Consider the following 16,197-nt stretch of genomic DNA (forward strand, 5'->3'; position numbering starts at 1 on the left):
TTTCGACTTAGATCAGCGCTACTCAACTTAAGATGGCTCAGTTAAAAAACATTTTATCAAAAATGTCACTGTAATTGACAAAACGAGGCTTCATTCAACAAAATGTGAAGAGAACATATTAATTAACCGATTATTACAGGAGAAATAAATAAGTAAGTGGTTAATTAATACGCGACTGACATCAGGCCATATATATCCCTTTCTCTTGGAACAAACAATACAACACCTACAATCTTGTTCAACACAATGGAAATAACTATAATTCTGTTTTTATTGGTATGACCATGACGTGCCGCAGATACATTAAGCAGGGGCCGCATGCTGCAGCCCACGTGACGCGGGTTGAGTAGCACTGACTAAAGACTATTCAATGTTGCATGATTTCCATATACTATAATGATTTATGGTCATTTTTTCTAACACCTTTTTGTTTTAAATGTTTAATGAAATGACTCACAGTGGCTCCTTTGGGTCCTGGGAATCCCATGACACCGGGCTGTCCGCGTGTTCCCATGGGTCCAGGGGGACCGGGGCGGCCGTCCTCTCCGGATGCTCCCTGTGTGTGCAGAGAGACACAGTACAGCATGGTTAGGAGACAGACACAGTACAGCATGTTTAGGAGACAGAGACACAGAGTACAGCATGGGTTAGGAGACACGATGGAACCAAAACCAACTGCTTCTGCTTCCAAAGCAAAAGTCCAAAACAGACTTTTCTCTCCCATAAATTCAGCAAAGGGGATCCAATGTGATGATTCGTTTGAACAAATGCCAATTGCTCAATCAATCAATAAATCAACAGACTTAATGTTCAGTGTACTCAACAAGGACATTATATCAGTATATATTCCAGCACCAAAAGGGAGAAGCACAACACAAAACAAAAAGGAAATGCAATGAGTCATTTTGCCTCTTATTGTTGGACTGGGTGGTTGTGCCCAGGGGAGCTGCCTGCCCACTTAACAAATTGACTTTGGGTTCAGTGGAGGCTTCTAGGGCCACTGCCTTGCAGCGAAAACAAAACACGCGTGTTTTGCAGACCGTTCCATTAAGACCGCAGAAAATGCAGGTCTAAAACAAGTCAACATTTAAAGATGGAGTGCATAACCCTAACCTATTTTCTGCTTTGTATCTATGGAGTTAACATTACTCTAATAGACCCCCAGGTGTGGCTAGAATATTCAAATATGTCTTCCCTGTCTATTTATGGTTTCTCCAAAGGCCCAATCGAAGCCCAGGTCAAAAGGCCCAATGGAAATGACAGTGATATAGTGACATCACAATATCATCCCCTTCCCTAACCCCCCCCCCTTTATCATACAACAACAGCTGTGGGTGTGGCTTCAGTTCAGGTCACCCCATTGCCATCCACTAGGCAAACCAGGCATACTTAATGAACTGGTGGGTGTGGCCACATAAAAACATAATTTTAATACTTTCTGTACACCATTTAGAAAAAAAATCTTTCTCCTAGTATAATCATAGCACCTTTAAAGAGGCATTACCTCTTTAAAGGCCATCGTGACAGCTGTTGTGTCGAGGTGACTTTAGCTAATTGAATTTGAAAATGTCTTGTCTGAAAGTGAACATTGAAGCCAATTACTGGAAGTCTCTCTCAATGAAGCTATTAGGCAATAACAGTGTTGCATAATTAAAGGGCAACAATGCTGAGTTAACCCATTTAGACCTGAGGCCGATTCTAAAAAAAAATCTTCTAAATCAGACAGTTTTCTGAAAAACCTACTGTAGGTTTCTATGTCAGTGGTGCTCAACCTTTTTCATATCAAGGAATACAGAATTACATGCATTTGGCTGCAGGCCCACATCTGAAAATATGTTGTTCCCAGAAGCAAAGATTTGCGTTAAAAACGTTTGCTCTGAAAGAATATATATTCAAAGATTTGTGCCACATTTTCACGATTTTTCTATAGCTATAGCTAAAGTATGACATCAAAAGTGGTTTTGATACTGAATGGGTTAAAGCTAGTACTAGTTAGCTTGTAGACTCACCAAAATCCCAGACAATATCTAGTCTCAAATCACGATATGGATATAATATCGATATAGACCGTGATTTTGCAACACAATGTAAAACCTTCAAATTGACTAAGTGCGTGGCACTTAGTCAATTATCACCAGTCACAATCAAAAACAATAATTGATGTTACAGCATGCATTAGTGCACTTACAGAAGGTAATAATAATAATAATGACAATGACTTCACAGCATGCATTAGTGCACTTACGCCAGGTCCGACTTTGCCTTGAGGACCGGCATCTCCGGGGCGACCAGTAAGACCCTAGAAGTGGACAGAAGAACACATTCAAATGAGTCATCATGTCTCTCACAACAACAGACACAACACAAGCCAGGTCAACGTTTGAGTGCTTCTGAAAACTCTTTTTTCATGTCAGCGAGCCCACCCCCAATGCACTCCCCATACGAGATTTGCGTTGTTAGCAAAAGTAACTTTGTCAAGATCAGTTTGAAAACGTTATATTGGGCATCAAACTGATTTTTTTGATGCTGTATTAACTCATTTTGCTGGGGACCCACTGGGGCCCCCTCAAGGACCACTGAGAATCGCCAGAGCCCACTTTGAGAAGCACTGAATGAAGGTACAGCACATTCTACAGACAAGTGATTTGTCAATTAGGCAGTGATTAGGCAATATTTGGAATCATGCTGCCGTGTCCTATAGGCCGTTAATGGTGTAGGAGAGAGCTCTCCCAGCATGCCCCGGGGCGCACAAACACTGTGTGTTGTTTTGTTAATTGTTGTGAAATTAAATTGTTGAATAACTTGACAGACTGACGAACCCGTGGGTTTACAAAAAATCGCCCCACGATATCGCCTACAGTCTGCAATTGTTGTAGGCGAGAGGCACGTCAGCGTTGCCCACAGAAGCGTAGCACAGAAGTCCAGACCAGTTAAACTCTATGTACAAGGTTGACCGGAGTCCTTCAGGGATCTATACCAGACCCCCTTGTTTTCTTCCTTCGCACCAAACAAACAGCACATCTACAAGCTCACGGCACGTCGTGTTGTGAGCTTGTAAGTCGACTATTTCCGCTGCATGTTCGCCACAGAATAGCGACGCTAGAGTTCATGTGGTTAATGTGTTACGTAGTTTTCTGTTAAATGACTTATTATGTGTATTTAATGGTTTTGAATCATGAGAGACTAGCCGGAGCAATAACAACCAGGAGCTGTGCCCGTACGAGTTGAGTTGCTTTGGTTCTTGGTGTGCAGTGTTACAAACAAAGGAGTGCTCCTATAAAAGAAGGTGGTTGTCATGACTACCTCCTTTGGATCACCAACCCGATCCATGGTCATTACAGTACAGAGTCAGACTGACATCAGTCAGAAGTGCTTCTTCCAGTTTCCCAAACAGTGGGTCGGGACCCATTTGTGTCCCCAAAAAGCTAAACTTTTCATGAAGCAATCTTTTCTTCTCAGTAATGTCATGAAGAAATGAAAGAAAACTCTAATAAAATTCCATAAATTAAAACAAATATTTAAGAAGTAGTGAAAACAGCGTGGCGTGAAGCAATGCATTGTGAGCTCGTAGATCAATAATTTTACTTCTACTCCACTACATCTCAGAGCAGGCTAAATATTGTACTTTTACAACACTACATTTATTTGAACACTTTTAGTTACTTTGTAGATTTTGATTATTATTATTAAAAAAACATATTGGCCTGAGCCGTGGCTCTGCGGTCCAGGCACCTTGGCTGGTAATCAATCCAGTCTGGCAGTGTGCCGCGGGTTCGACTCCCGATCCCGACGGCCTTTACTGCATGTCACCCCCCCCCCCATCTCTCTCCCTCTAAAGGCGAAAGCCACAAAAAAACCCCATAAAATCATTACTTCAGCTCAATATACAGTACATGTTGGCCCTCGCTATATTTGCAGCCAATAGCATTCACCTCCGTTAGCATCTTGGACCGGATATTAAAAGGTGGCGGATTTGAAATCACTGAAAAAAAAACACGTCAACCAATGGCGTCACTTTGTCCATTATTTGTTACGGTCTATATGGCTGAAACATAAATCAGTTGGTGTTGAAAAAAGCTCCCTTGCTTCACCTTAAAAATAAATTAATTTTGTGCCTCAACCCTTTCAAACCGGTGAATATGAAAGGAAAATTATTTTGAGAAGAAATGACATGGGACTTACTCTGGCACCAGGAAGACCGGGCTCTCCGGGACGCCCGGGGTCACCGCCCGCACCCTTGGCACCACCTGCTCCCCCGGGACCACGCTCACCTGGGGCTCCCTGGATGGAAAGACAGAGAGTTAGCAACGTACGTGTGTGTGTGTGTGTGTGTGTGTGTGTGTGTGTGTGTGTGTGTGTGAGTGTGAGTGTGAGTGTGTGTGTGTGTGTGTGTGTGTGTGTGTGTGTGAGAGCCAGTCAGTCAGTCCAATTAAAAATGAAATTAATTTCCCATGGTCCAGACCAAGGGGGCAATCCCATTAATTGACTGCAGATGAGTGCAACTGCATTGATGAATTTGGTTCATCGAGTAAGGTAACATGGCAAGGGATAATGGATACAGAACATACTGTATGTCTATAAATCACGGTTTAGAGAACCATGCTGGCACCTTGTGGCCACATCACGGAACTGCATAGATCTGCTGTTTGATCTCAATCTCTCAAGGACAGATCATTTGAGACCAATTTGATTCCATGTGTGAGCTCATTATGTGTAGCACTGAACCGACACAGAACAAAGCACTAACCGGAGACCACCAATATCCCCAGGCTGCTATTGGAGAACTTCAGTCAATAGTTTAATTAAGACGAATGGTTTAAAAGCTTGAAATGTCACTCCTTTAGCGATAGGAATGCCGTTGGTATTGGTACAAATGTTGATACAATTCTTACATACATTGGATAATGTATGAGTCAGCTGGGTGACATCATCATGAGCATGGCATGACATTCAAATACAGTATTGTAATAGAGGGTTTGCGCATGCATTAAGTGAGTTTAAAGTGAGTTTAACGTCATTTAGGCCAGATAGGACTTTTCTGTTTGGATGTAAGGGGTGTCGAGGCCAGAAGGTAGTTTTCTTTGACACTCATTAGGCGTTCCCGCATAACGTCTGGGTATGATGATGATGTCACGTGCATGCCATCTGTTCCCACGACTATTCTAAACATACAGGACACTAGCCTCTGTCCTGGTAATCCTAAACTTGAAAAAATGGAAAGTAAAGTACATTTACTTAAGTACAATGTTGAGGTATTTGGACTTTACTTGAGTATTTCCAATGTCCAATGATTATTACAAAACATACATTATCCACTTCAGCTCTATATGCATTTTGACCATTTGGAAATAGCTGATCTACAAGCTCACAATGTGTCGCGACGTAACGCATTGTGAGCTTGTAGATCAGCTATTTTCAAAGGACTTTTATACATTTTGAAAACTTGACATTGTGCATAACGAGTACTTTCTACTTTAAGTACATTTTGATGCCAATACTTTTGTATTTTCACTCAAGTAAATTTGGAATTCCGGACTTTTACTTGTAACAGAGTATTTCTACATTGCAATAATTGATACTTTTTACTTAAGTAAAACAATTGAGTACTTTTCCCCACCACTGCATTTGGCTCCAGAGGCTATAATAAGCCTCTACAGCGCCCCCTTGGGGACAGACATCGCCGTGGCGACACTCACCTTGGGACCAGCTAGACCATCCTGACCAGGGAATCCGCGGTTGCCGGGAGATCCCTAAAGAGAAAACAAAAACAAAACATGTATGAAGATCATTATCTGAACAGCAGTGTTCATTATATATATAATAATATATATATAAACTATATAAAACATATATGAAGATCATTATCTGAACAGCAGTGTTCATTATATATATAATAATATATATATAAACTATATAAAACATATATGAAGATCATTATCTGAACAGCAGTGTTCATTCTGTTGACTAAGACTAAGACTACACTAAGACTAAACCATTTCAGATGACTAAATAGGACTAAGACTAAATGGTGTGTTATTCAAAAGAATTAGACTACATCTTTTCTGGCAAATTTACATTGCATTAAGACAAAAAGACAAAAAGATTCAAATGTTATAGTCGACTAAGACTAGACTAAGTCAAAATAGGTAAATCAAGATAGTGTACAAATGTAACCAAATGGACCCATTGTACAATATCCGGGTTACATTAACACAGTGGGGGGTTTTAAATACTGTAGAGTTTTTTTTTTCCTTAAAAGTATAAAGTCAAGTCAAGTCATTTCTTTGTCATATCTGCCTTGTGCAACTTCAATGCCTAAAAACAAACAGAAATTGACTTTTATTTCATTATGTTACTGTGTTCCAACGCCAAAAAACACAATTCAATCGTTAATTACAATTATGTGTGGCAATGAATCGCCAAGTGAATTGTCATAAAAGTGACAGCCCTAAAAACGCGGTGTCGTCACCGGCCATTACAAACATTGACAAAGGTGACGGGTCGCACTCAGTGACAAGACTCGCAAGAGTGGATTCCAATTAATTGTATTTCCTACATCATACTGAACGTCTGTCGTTCAGCATGACGACGAAAATAAAATGAGCTGAAATGCACTCTTGTCACTGAGTGCGATACATCGCCGTTAGTTCTCATTATGTTGATTTGAGTGGATACCGCGCACCAGAAGTCAGAGGGCGGTGGTTTCAAGAAAAGTCAAACAAATGGACAAAGCACAAGGGACAGATGTAGATGTGAAGGTTACTCACTCTCTCTCCGGGAGGTCCGAGGGGTCCGGCAGAACCAGGCTCACCTCGGGGGCCCCTCTTGCCCTCCTCTCCTGCCGGGCCAAGTGGGCCCTGGATACCAGCGGGTCCCTAGAAAACACACACCCAAACACAAACTACCATTAGGATTGAAAGAGTCTGCTTACAATAAATAATAAATCCAAATATGTTTGATTATTCTGTTCTTCCATCTCTCTGTTCCTGATTTATCTGTCAATAAGATTGCCCAGAAGGTAGTGTAGGGTATTTATTTAACAACATAAAGAATAGGCTTCCTGCACAGCAGCCATATTGGGAAGAAACCTTACACAGGTGTTACCAATCATTCTAACAAAGGATCTGTTCCATTTAAGTGTAGCACAGTGGTTCTAATGTCAAGGACCCCAATAACCTTGAGAGTGCTCAAATGGATCCAAAATGGACCTGTTGTTAAAAAAGAAAGAAAGAAAGAAAGAAGTATTGTACGGATAGGGATGGAAGTTCTTGAATGTTTACATTCATGAGCTCAGTATATTTGTATCTTGTCAAACCTCTGTAAATGTTGATACACTTAGGTTACATTTTGTGTGCTATAGTGCCCCCTACTGGTTTCTAGCAACAATTTCATCTAATGTCATTCAGCTGCAGATTAAAGAACACGACTTTGATAAACAAACAGTGGCTCGGGACCCGTTTGTGGGTCGCGGACACATTTTTATGGGTCCCTTAGTTTTTTTGTTTCCTACATTTTCATGAATTAATACCAAATTAAATATTTTAAGAAATTTCTTGAATAAATAAAAAACATTTAAAAATACATTCCATAAATTAGAAAACAAATGTTTAAGAAGTAGTGAAAATAGCCGATGTACAAGCTCACAACACGGCGCAAAGCAACGCGTTGTGAGCTTGTCGATCTGCTATTTTCACTAAGTTGGGTCCCAGGGAAATAAATGTCCAATTTCTCTTTTGGATCACAAGCTAAAACGTTTGGGAGCCACTACTGCTCTAGACGTAGTAAACTGGACCTGAGTTGACTGTACTTGAGCCGATTTTTCAGTCTACACCACATCTCTCTCACATCAGCCAAGCTCACACATCTGCTATTTTTGGGCTATTGTTCCCCCCAGAATATGGATGCTGGGGGGCATCTGTTTACATCGTCATTAAAAGCTTACGGAGCCTCTGAATAATTGAGTCAACATTGGCGAAACCTCATTGCACGATTAAGAGGTCATGCACATTTTAAATTGAATATCATATTTTTCTTCTCTCCAGGGACTAGTGTAGAGTTTTCAAATCAATATGTGCTTTATTAAAATGCATTAAACTAAATAACAACATAACTTTGACAAACCTAAACAAACAAACAAAAAAAAGCTGCAGTGCAGAAAAATGTCTTATTTTGACCTAACCTCTAGCAAGTTTCAACTCTAACAACTTGTTATGCCTGGGAGAGAACGTATTCATTACATGAAGATATTTAGTGGGGGGTGTGAGTGAGACTGACTGAGTGAGTGACACGTGGTATACAGGGAGTTCCTGAATGTTCCGAGAGAGTAAGGGACACTGCAAAGATAAATGGCAGTCTATGGGGGGGGGGGGAACGAAACACTTACGAGTTCTCCTTTTGGTCCAGCCTCCCCCTTGAACCCTGCAATACCAGGGTCTCCCTGAGGAGAGAAGAGAGAGAGAGAGGTTTTAGTTACATTCAACAACATACTCTGTTCTGTTTCCACCGCTGGCTAAGCCCTTGGCAACAGTAAAGTGTTCTTGTGTGTGTGTGTGTGTGTGTGTGTGTGTGTGTGTGTGTGTGTGTGTGTGTGTGTGTGTGTGTAAAAAACAAAAAGGGAACCATTGAGGGCATACGTACAGATGTTCCTTTGGGCCCAAGAGGTCCAGTGGCTCCCTGAGGCCCAGGAGGGCCACGAGGGCCAGGGAAACCAGGCGCGCCAGCGATACCGGGACCACCCTGTACAGCACAGAGAGAAGAGAGGATATCAATGGAAAGGAAAATTGATGAATAAATAAATAAACAACCCAATAATCAATTAACTTGATCATTCATGTCTTCAGAAATTCCATGATGCCACGACTCTGGTCAGTCGCCTCTGGACTTGCTCCGTTTGTATTTTGTATTTTCTTTGCCTTAATATATAGAGCATGTAATGCAATGTGTAATATAAAACCCTGGTAGCCATCATAACTGTGCACAAAAGGAATTGCAGCTCCGCTATATAATAGATGAGAATCGTCAATGTAAACTTAAATCCGAGAGCGTACAAACGGAATCAAATGGACCCTTATTACCCTAACTTATGGGTCCATGTGGCTCCACTTGTGAACGCTCAGACTTGACATGTACAATGAATATTATGACTGCAAATTCTGATGCTACGGTAGCAGAGTGGCTCACAACCTCAGCCTCAAAGTCTAATATCTCCCCCGAGCTAATGCTAACGGATACCTCAAAACAAATCTCCATTTGAACCAATACGGCCCATCTGGTAACATTGGTAACATACATAAGACATAAGGCAAACAGCATTTTCCTTAAGGCTATTTTAATAAGTCTGATTGATTATGGTTGTACATAATAGCCGTACATTGCGTACAATGTCTATTCAGCTACAGTGCTACAGTATATCACTCCGAGTCTGTGGCTATAGGAGAATTGCTAAAAACAATACCGGTGTCTGATAACATTAGGCGAATATTTCACATTTACTGTACAAACCACAGCCAGTGTTATTTAAACTACTTTTAACGGGCTATGTCTGTGACTTTCTTGCCCTATTTAGTAACCGTTTGATAAAAGCAATAAAACACTAGAGGTCGTGCTTTATTGTGGTTAGTGGCACAGCATTGCCTTATGGGTAGAAATGTATTTGAAGTGTGAAGTGGTCTGTATAGTTCTACTTACTAGTAACTATTGTCTTCTGCAGAGTTTACAGACCTAAGTCAATTAAATGCCAGGCATGTGAGATGCCACCCCGATACCCTACCCATTTCTACCTGGTTTTTCCCCATTCTGAATTTCCACAGACTTTTCTTATATCGTGTCAAATAAGAACTGTGTTCCAAAAATATACAAATGATGATCCCGGCAGGTTTAAAAAAATCAACTGACTGTGAGAAATTGCTAATGTGACAGCAGGCAAATTAGTAACATTTTCGCTAGAAACAGACTGTATCAAATATGAGTGACTGACTGATTGTAAACTATACAGGTCCATTCCCTCGACAATATCACAGAGACATTTTGTTTATTTTTGGAACACAATCCTTATACGAGACGATTTTTAAGATGACCCAATGTTATTCTTCAGAGAGAAATTACTTCCGCAAAACCAGGGGATGAGTCAGGACTTCTCTATAAAAAGTCAATTACAGGCTACAGACCATGAAATATCATTCCCACAGTACAACCACGGGGGGAGGGGGGGACGACAGTAATAGAGTGGTGGTGGTACAGTATGTGAGATAGAGGAAAGTGTTGCTTTCTATACTCACGGATGATCCTTTGGATCCAGGAATACCGTCAGTACCAGGATTACCCTGCAGGAGGAGAAGGAGGTAAAGTGAGAATTAAAGTTAAACTAATTCATTTGGTGTAGTCTATCGTTAGAGATGATACTGGATGGTCATAAAGGTCCATGGAGCAACTTTTGAGTTTAGAGGGCCAGTCAAGTGCATCAGAAGTAGTTACACAACTGGGGACTGTCCTTCAGTGACGTGTATGGGACTCATCTTTACTACTAACTCTTCCAACAATTCTCTTAAAACAATTCATGATTATTCCCACAACGTTAACATCATTCACTCACTGTGTACAGTTACAGCTACGACTAAATCTATGTGGACAGCACAAATGAAAGGGCGACATATTGTTGGTTGCTTTGGAATATCCCATCTGCAATGGTCTTTACGGTAACATCACTAAGATGATGTGCCTTCTATCATTAAAACATGTCTTACAAAGTATCTTTAACATTATTACTCACAGATGCGCCGGAAGGTCCAGGTGATCCTGGGGTACCAGACTCTCCTCGGGGTCCCTGTGCGCCCTCAGGGCCGCGAGCACCGGTAGGACCAGCTTCTCCCTGGTGAACAAGGTCCAACGTTAAGTACTGTATTGCTACGTCTTGTGTACGGGACAGGTACATACGAGTAAAACTTTTTTGGTTTGACTTCATTCAGACAATGCAGCAGCATAGATAACAGCAAACACAGCAAACAAAAGGGATAGAATAAAGAGTGAAAAAAGACAAGAAACAAAGAGTAGAAAGAGTATCATTATGTACTGCATGTTTTCCCTGTAGTAGAAAAGTTAGGTGAACATTGTGTGAACAACTTCACAGTACCATGTTCCATATAATTCCATACACATTTAGTTTAGAAAGGTGCAATTCGCGCATAATAGTACAAGAAGATGGCGAAGGTGTGGGGGAAGGAGGGGGGGCAGCGTTTTCCTTTGCCCCGTTTCGCTCTGGTTCTTGCAGTCGCTGTACCGCCCTGTTGTGACGAAAAGAGAGTTGAGCCAGAAGGCAAAGCTCTCTGTCTACCGAGCAATCTTCGTTCCTACTCTCACCTTATATGGTCATGAAGTGTGGGTCATGACCGAAAGAATAAGGTCGCGAATACAAGCGGTCCGAAATGAGTTTTCTTCGACGGGTGGCTGGTATCTCCCTTAGAGATAAGGTGAGAGACTCGAAGTAGAGTCGCTGCTTCTTCCCCTGGAAAGGAGCCAGCTTAGGTGGTTCTGGCATCTGGTTAGGATGTCTCTCTGACGTCTCCCACTGGGAGGAGACCCCCCGGGGGCAGACCAAGGCGCAGTTGGAGGAAACACATCGACTCACTGGCCTTGGAACGTCTCGGGATCCCCCCCAAGGAGGAAGTCACAAACGTTGCTCTGGAGAGGGACGTCTGGAACGATGATGACACCGTGAAGATGACAAGTTGACACAGTGATACGTTTCTTTATCACTGTGTGATATCGTTCGTCATGCGGGTAGTGACTGCAATGCACTATGACCTTAGACATTTTTGTTTCCAGTATGGCGGAGGCACAGCACGCTGTCACACAGTAGTGATTTACTATTCTGTCCTTATCGGGTCGCAACTCAAACGGGGATAAGTCGGTTAAGCGAACACCGCAACGCTCGACACGGCAACTCGCTCGCTTAAGCACGCTCGCTGGTGGTGTCTCACGTGGCTCAAGTTCGCTTGAGATGACGGGCCCTCCGTCGTGGTCTAGTCCATAGAGAATAAATATATTTAGTATATATCTAGTCCGAAGTTGTTGGAGGTGAGAGGCCGAGAGGCAAGAGGCACCTCCGTGTTGGCCACAGAAGCGGTGCGTGGTTATAAGCACTACAGACATGAGTGACTACTGGGCAAATCACAGCACGCCTTTTCCGGGGTCTCGTCAGAATCATCACTTTCTTCCTAAGTGACGTGCCTTCCTCCTCAGTGACATCACTTCCAAGTCCCGGAAAAGGTGCCGCCGTGATTTGCCAGTAGTCACTTTGAGTGGCGGCGTGCCGGGCCTCCTTAAGACACCCCAATGAACTGCAGTGGCGAATGAGGCGTCTGTGTACGTTTCTATGTTTATGAATGGGATGAGTTCTAATGGGTTCTCTTTCATGATTTGGAGACCTCTACAGACTGTGAGCATATTCTTTATGGTTTTCAGTTTCATCGTTTTGTTTTACGTTTCGTTTTTAGAGCGGTGCACACTGCTCCAATGACTGGCCGTGTGTGTCTCTATGTCTCTACGTCTCTATGTCTGTCTGTCCGTTTGAACAGCTGCAATACCGCTGGGTGACTTAAAGTGGCACTGTTGAGCAGCCTACAGAGCCATTAACACTGAGCACTATAACTTTAACAATAAAAGTATAATAAAAGTGTAAATATAACAAGCACTATAACTATAACAATAAAAGTACAACTCTAACAATAACTACTGTACAGTACAGTAGTTAGGGTTGCACCGCTCAGTTCACACAGGTTCTTATTTATTGTGTATTATGTCATTTTGTATGTGATATTTATGGACCTTGAGTCTGAAATAAAAATATTTTTTTGTCTCTGTGACAACTCTAGGGGCCGCAGTCGGAATTCAAAGATGAGGAATAATGCATTGAATGCATGCATCTTTGAATGCAGACTGCGGCCCCTAGAAGTGTCACAGTGACTACATTTCTTTGGGAGTGTTTAACCCATTGCTGGCTGTCTAAAATAAATATTATTTCTTATAGCAACTTTACTGAAATACATATACATTTTGTATAGATGGTATAGGGTCATTTATTTTATTGACTTTCATCCCGTCGTTCCTATTTTGGACATCCCACTTTTGGTACTTTAGGTACATTCTGATGCCAATACTTTTGTACTTTTATTCAAGTACATTTTGAATCCCAGACTAATACTAGTAGTTCTATATTGCAGTACTAAGATCTGTTTTTGGCTTTTCTGCCTTTATTGATAGTATCAAGTGAAGACTGACAGGGAAGAGGGAGAGAGAGAAGGGGAGAGACACGCAGCAAAGGCCGTCATGAACGGGACTCGAACACGCGACGCGCCGTCAGGCCAGAGCCTATATGTGGCACTTAAGTAAAAATGCTGTGTACTTTTTCCACCGCTCGCTAACAAGACTGAGCCAAAGACACTGCCCTGCAGGCCCTGCTCAATAGATCAAAGTATCAGATTAACAGACTCACGTACGCAGGCACGCACTCGAACACGCACACGCACACACACACACACACACACTCATCTATATGCACGCACACGTGTTAAAAGGACACGCACAGATGTATGCTGCGTAGTGCGTACCATATAAACACGCATTCATATAAACGGACACACTGTGTGTGTGGGCACAGCCACACACACGCTTTGGCATCTTGAGCTTGCGGTGATTAAGGCGTCACTTAAAAGAGGCTGTATTTTGTAAACACAGCCGCGAGCGACTCCCAGGTTTTATTACTCGTTTATTATCCCATTGGTGAACGAGAAGAAAGCAAGAAAGACCACCAGCATGCCATCAGCCCCCCCCCGGGGGCATGGAGCTGGCTCTGTCTGCCATAGACATAGCACATCCAGAGAGAGAGAGAGAGAGAGAGAGAGAGAGAGTAACTTTCCACACACACAGGAGGAGGCTTAGAGCACTTTCCAATGCCATCTTCTCTAGTTTCACTAATGGCCGACAGATTTGTACCTGAATCACGCGGTGTTGTCATGCACCAAAAAAACAACAGATCTACAAGCTCACGGCACGCTGCAGCGTGACAGGTTGTGAGCCTTGCCTATTTTCCATGTATACTGACTGAGCCCTGTGCATTCTGATCACATCATGGGACGCAGTGGTGGAAAGTAACTACAGAAGTACATTTACTTACCGTAAGTACTGTACTTGTGTACAATTATGAGGTATTTGTACTTTACTTGAGTATTCCAATTTCCAATACTTTCACTTCTACTCGACTACATCTCGGATGATCCAAACAAACTCTAGTCACTACTTACTTTGTAGTTTGTAGATTTAGATTATTATTACAAAACAGACATCAACCACTTGTTGTTGTGAACCCCTATGTACATTTCGGATAAAATAGCCGATCTACAAGCTCACGATGCGCATTGTGAGCTTGTAGGCCGGCGGACATTCCTGCACAACAATACTTTTCCTTTCGGTAATTTAAGTAACACTTTTGTACTTTTACTCAATTTTGAATTCCGTACTTTTACTTGTAACGGAGTATAGTTCTATATCGCAGTATTGATACTTGACACTCGCAGTATAGAAACTTTGAGTACGAGATGACAACAAAGAGCCCAATTCTTCCGTCAGCCCCACTTTGGCTGATATCAGATAGCAGATCTACAAGCTCACAATGCGTCGCATTGTGGTCCAAATTGAAGTGGTCCAAGCAAGCATGCACGGGACTATTATACAGCGGCCAGTCAGCTGTGTTCATTATACATCAAAGAGAGACACAAAATAGACGGGAAGAAAAGAAAGGCTCATGGCGCGCGCACGCGCACACACACACACACACACACACACACACACACACACACACACACACACACACACACACACACACACACACACACACACACACACACACAATACAGACAGGCCAGGGATATCGAGAAGGAGAGAGACACAAAAAGAGAGAGATAGAGAGAGAGACACACACAGAGAGAGAGAGAGAGAGAGAGAGAGAGAGAGAGAGAGGTCTCACATACCTTGGTTCCAGGAGAGCCAGGGAAGCCAGGGGCTCCAGCAGGACCCACGGGGCCCTGAAGACAAAAGAAAAAAACGAGGACAGGACATGCTGTCAATCACTCACTGCTGACAGAAACCCCCCTTCCTCATATCACTACTAATCACTACTTCCTGGGGCAAAAACATAACTTGTGTAATAACAACAGGGGGGGGGGGGGGTTTAGTACAGTAGGTAAGGTGGAGAGGGGCGTGTGTGTGTGTGTGTGTGTGGGGGGGCTAGTAGTACAGTGTAGGTAGGTAAGGTGGAGAGGGGCGTGTGTGTGTGGGGCTATACTACAGTAGGAGAGGGGTGTGTGTGTGTGTGTGTGTGTGGGGGGGGGTATGCATGGGCGAATGAAGAGGAAAGCAGCGTGACAGAGATGTGGGGAAACAGTGGGTGGGAACAGTCACAGTGGTGTTAAGTAACGATGTACTTAAATCTACTTAAATACTGCACTTGGTATTTGTACTTTACTGGAGCGTTTCCGAGTTCCAATGTTTCTACGATCTACTCCACTACGTCTCAGAGGCACTTTTACCCCACTACAATTATATGAAAACTTTAGTGACTTTGTAGATTTTGATTGTTATTACGAAACACATTAACAACTTCAGCCTCATATAATATACATTTCGGTCATTTGGAAATAGCCGGTCTATGAGCTCACAATTCGTTGTGAGATGGTAAATCTGCTATTTTCAAAAGATTATACATTTGAACTTTTATTTCGGTACTTACATTTTATTCATTTATTTATTTCGGTACCATACATTTTGATGGCAATACGTTTGCACTTTTACAGTATTTTGATATTGCAGTATTGATATTTTCACTTAAGTAAAGAAATGTGAGTAATCTTTCCACCACTGGGAACAGAGATTCAGAGAACAGGCGAGAAGAGGAAGTATGCAGAGCTAGGAGAGAAGGGAACTGGTGGAAAGTAACTTAAGTAAATTTTACTTAAGTATTGCACTTACAGTAAGTACAATGTTGAGGTATTTGCACTTTATTTGAGTAATTCCAATTTCCAATACTTTTACTTCTACTCCACTAACATCTCAGAGACAAATATTGTACTTTTAACTCCACTACAATTATTTGAAAACTTTAGTTACTAGTTACGTTGTAGATTAGAAAACATTACATTATAACCA

General features: G+C 42.1%; 1 protein-coding gene across 2 annotated transcripts in view; it reads right to left on the reverse strand.

Annotated features, from left to right (window-relative positions):
* The window catches only part of LOC308324835 (uncharacterized protein), an 80,918-nt gene that overhangs the window by 28,588 nt on the left and 36,133 nt on the right, over positions 1 to 16,197 (reverse strand). For both annotated transcript variants that reach the window (XM_080777144.1, XM_080777145.1), the window contains 10 exons: positions 15,024 to 15,077; positions 10,769 to 10,867; positions 10,278 to 10,322; positions 8,638 to 8,736; positions 8,384 to 8,437; positions 6,768 to 6,875; positions 5,697 to 5,750; positions 4,183 to 4,281; positions 2,246 to 2,299; positions 458 to 556 (listed from right to left, as the gene is read on the reverse strand). In XM_080777144.1, coding sequence (XP_080633270.1) covers positions 458 to 556; positions 2,246 to 2,299; positions 4,183 to 4,281; positions 5,697 to 5,750; positions 6,768 to 6,875; positions 8,384 to 8,437; positions 8,638 to 8,736; positions 10,278 to 10,322; positions 10,769 to 10,867; positions 15,024 to 15,077 — 765 coding nt within the window. The remainder of the gene's footprint in view (positions 1 to 457; positions 557 to 2,245; positions 2,300 to 4,182; positions 4,282 to 5,696; positions 5,751 to 6,767; positions 6,876 to 8,383; positions 8,438 to 8,637; positions 8,737 to 10,277; positions 10,323 to 10,768; positions 10,868 to 15,023; positions 15,078 to 16,197) is intronic.

The sequence above is a fragment of the Protomyctophum bolini genome (genome assembly GCF_963924005.1).
Source record: "Protomyctophum bolini genome assembly, chromosome: 2".
In the NCBI taxonomy this organism is placed as follows: domain Eukaryota; kingdom Metazoa; phylum Chordata; class Actinopteri; order Myctophiformes; family Myctophidae; genus Protomyctophum; species Protomyctophum bolini.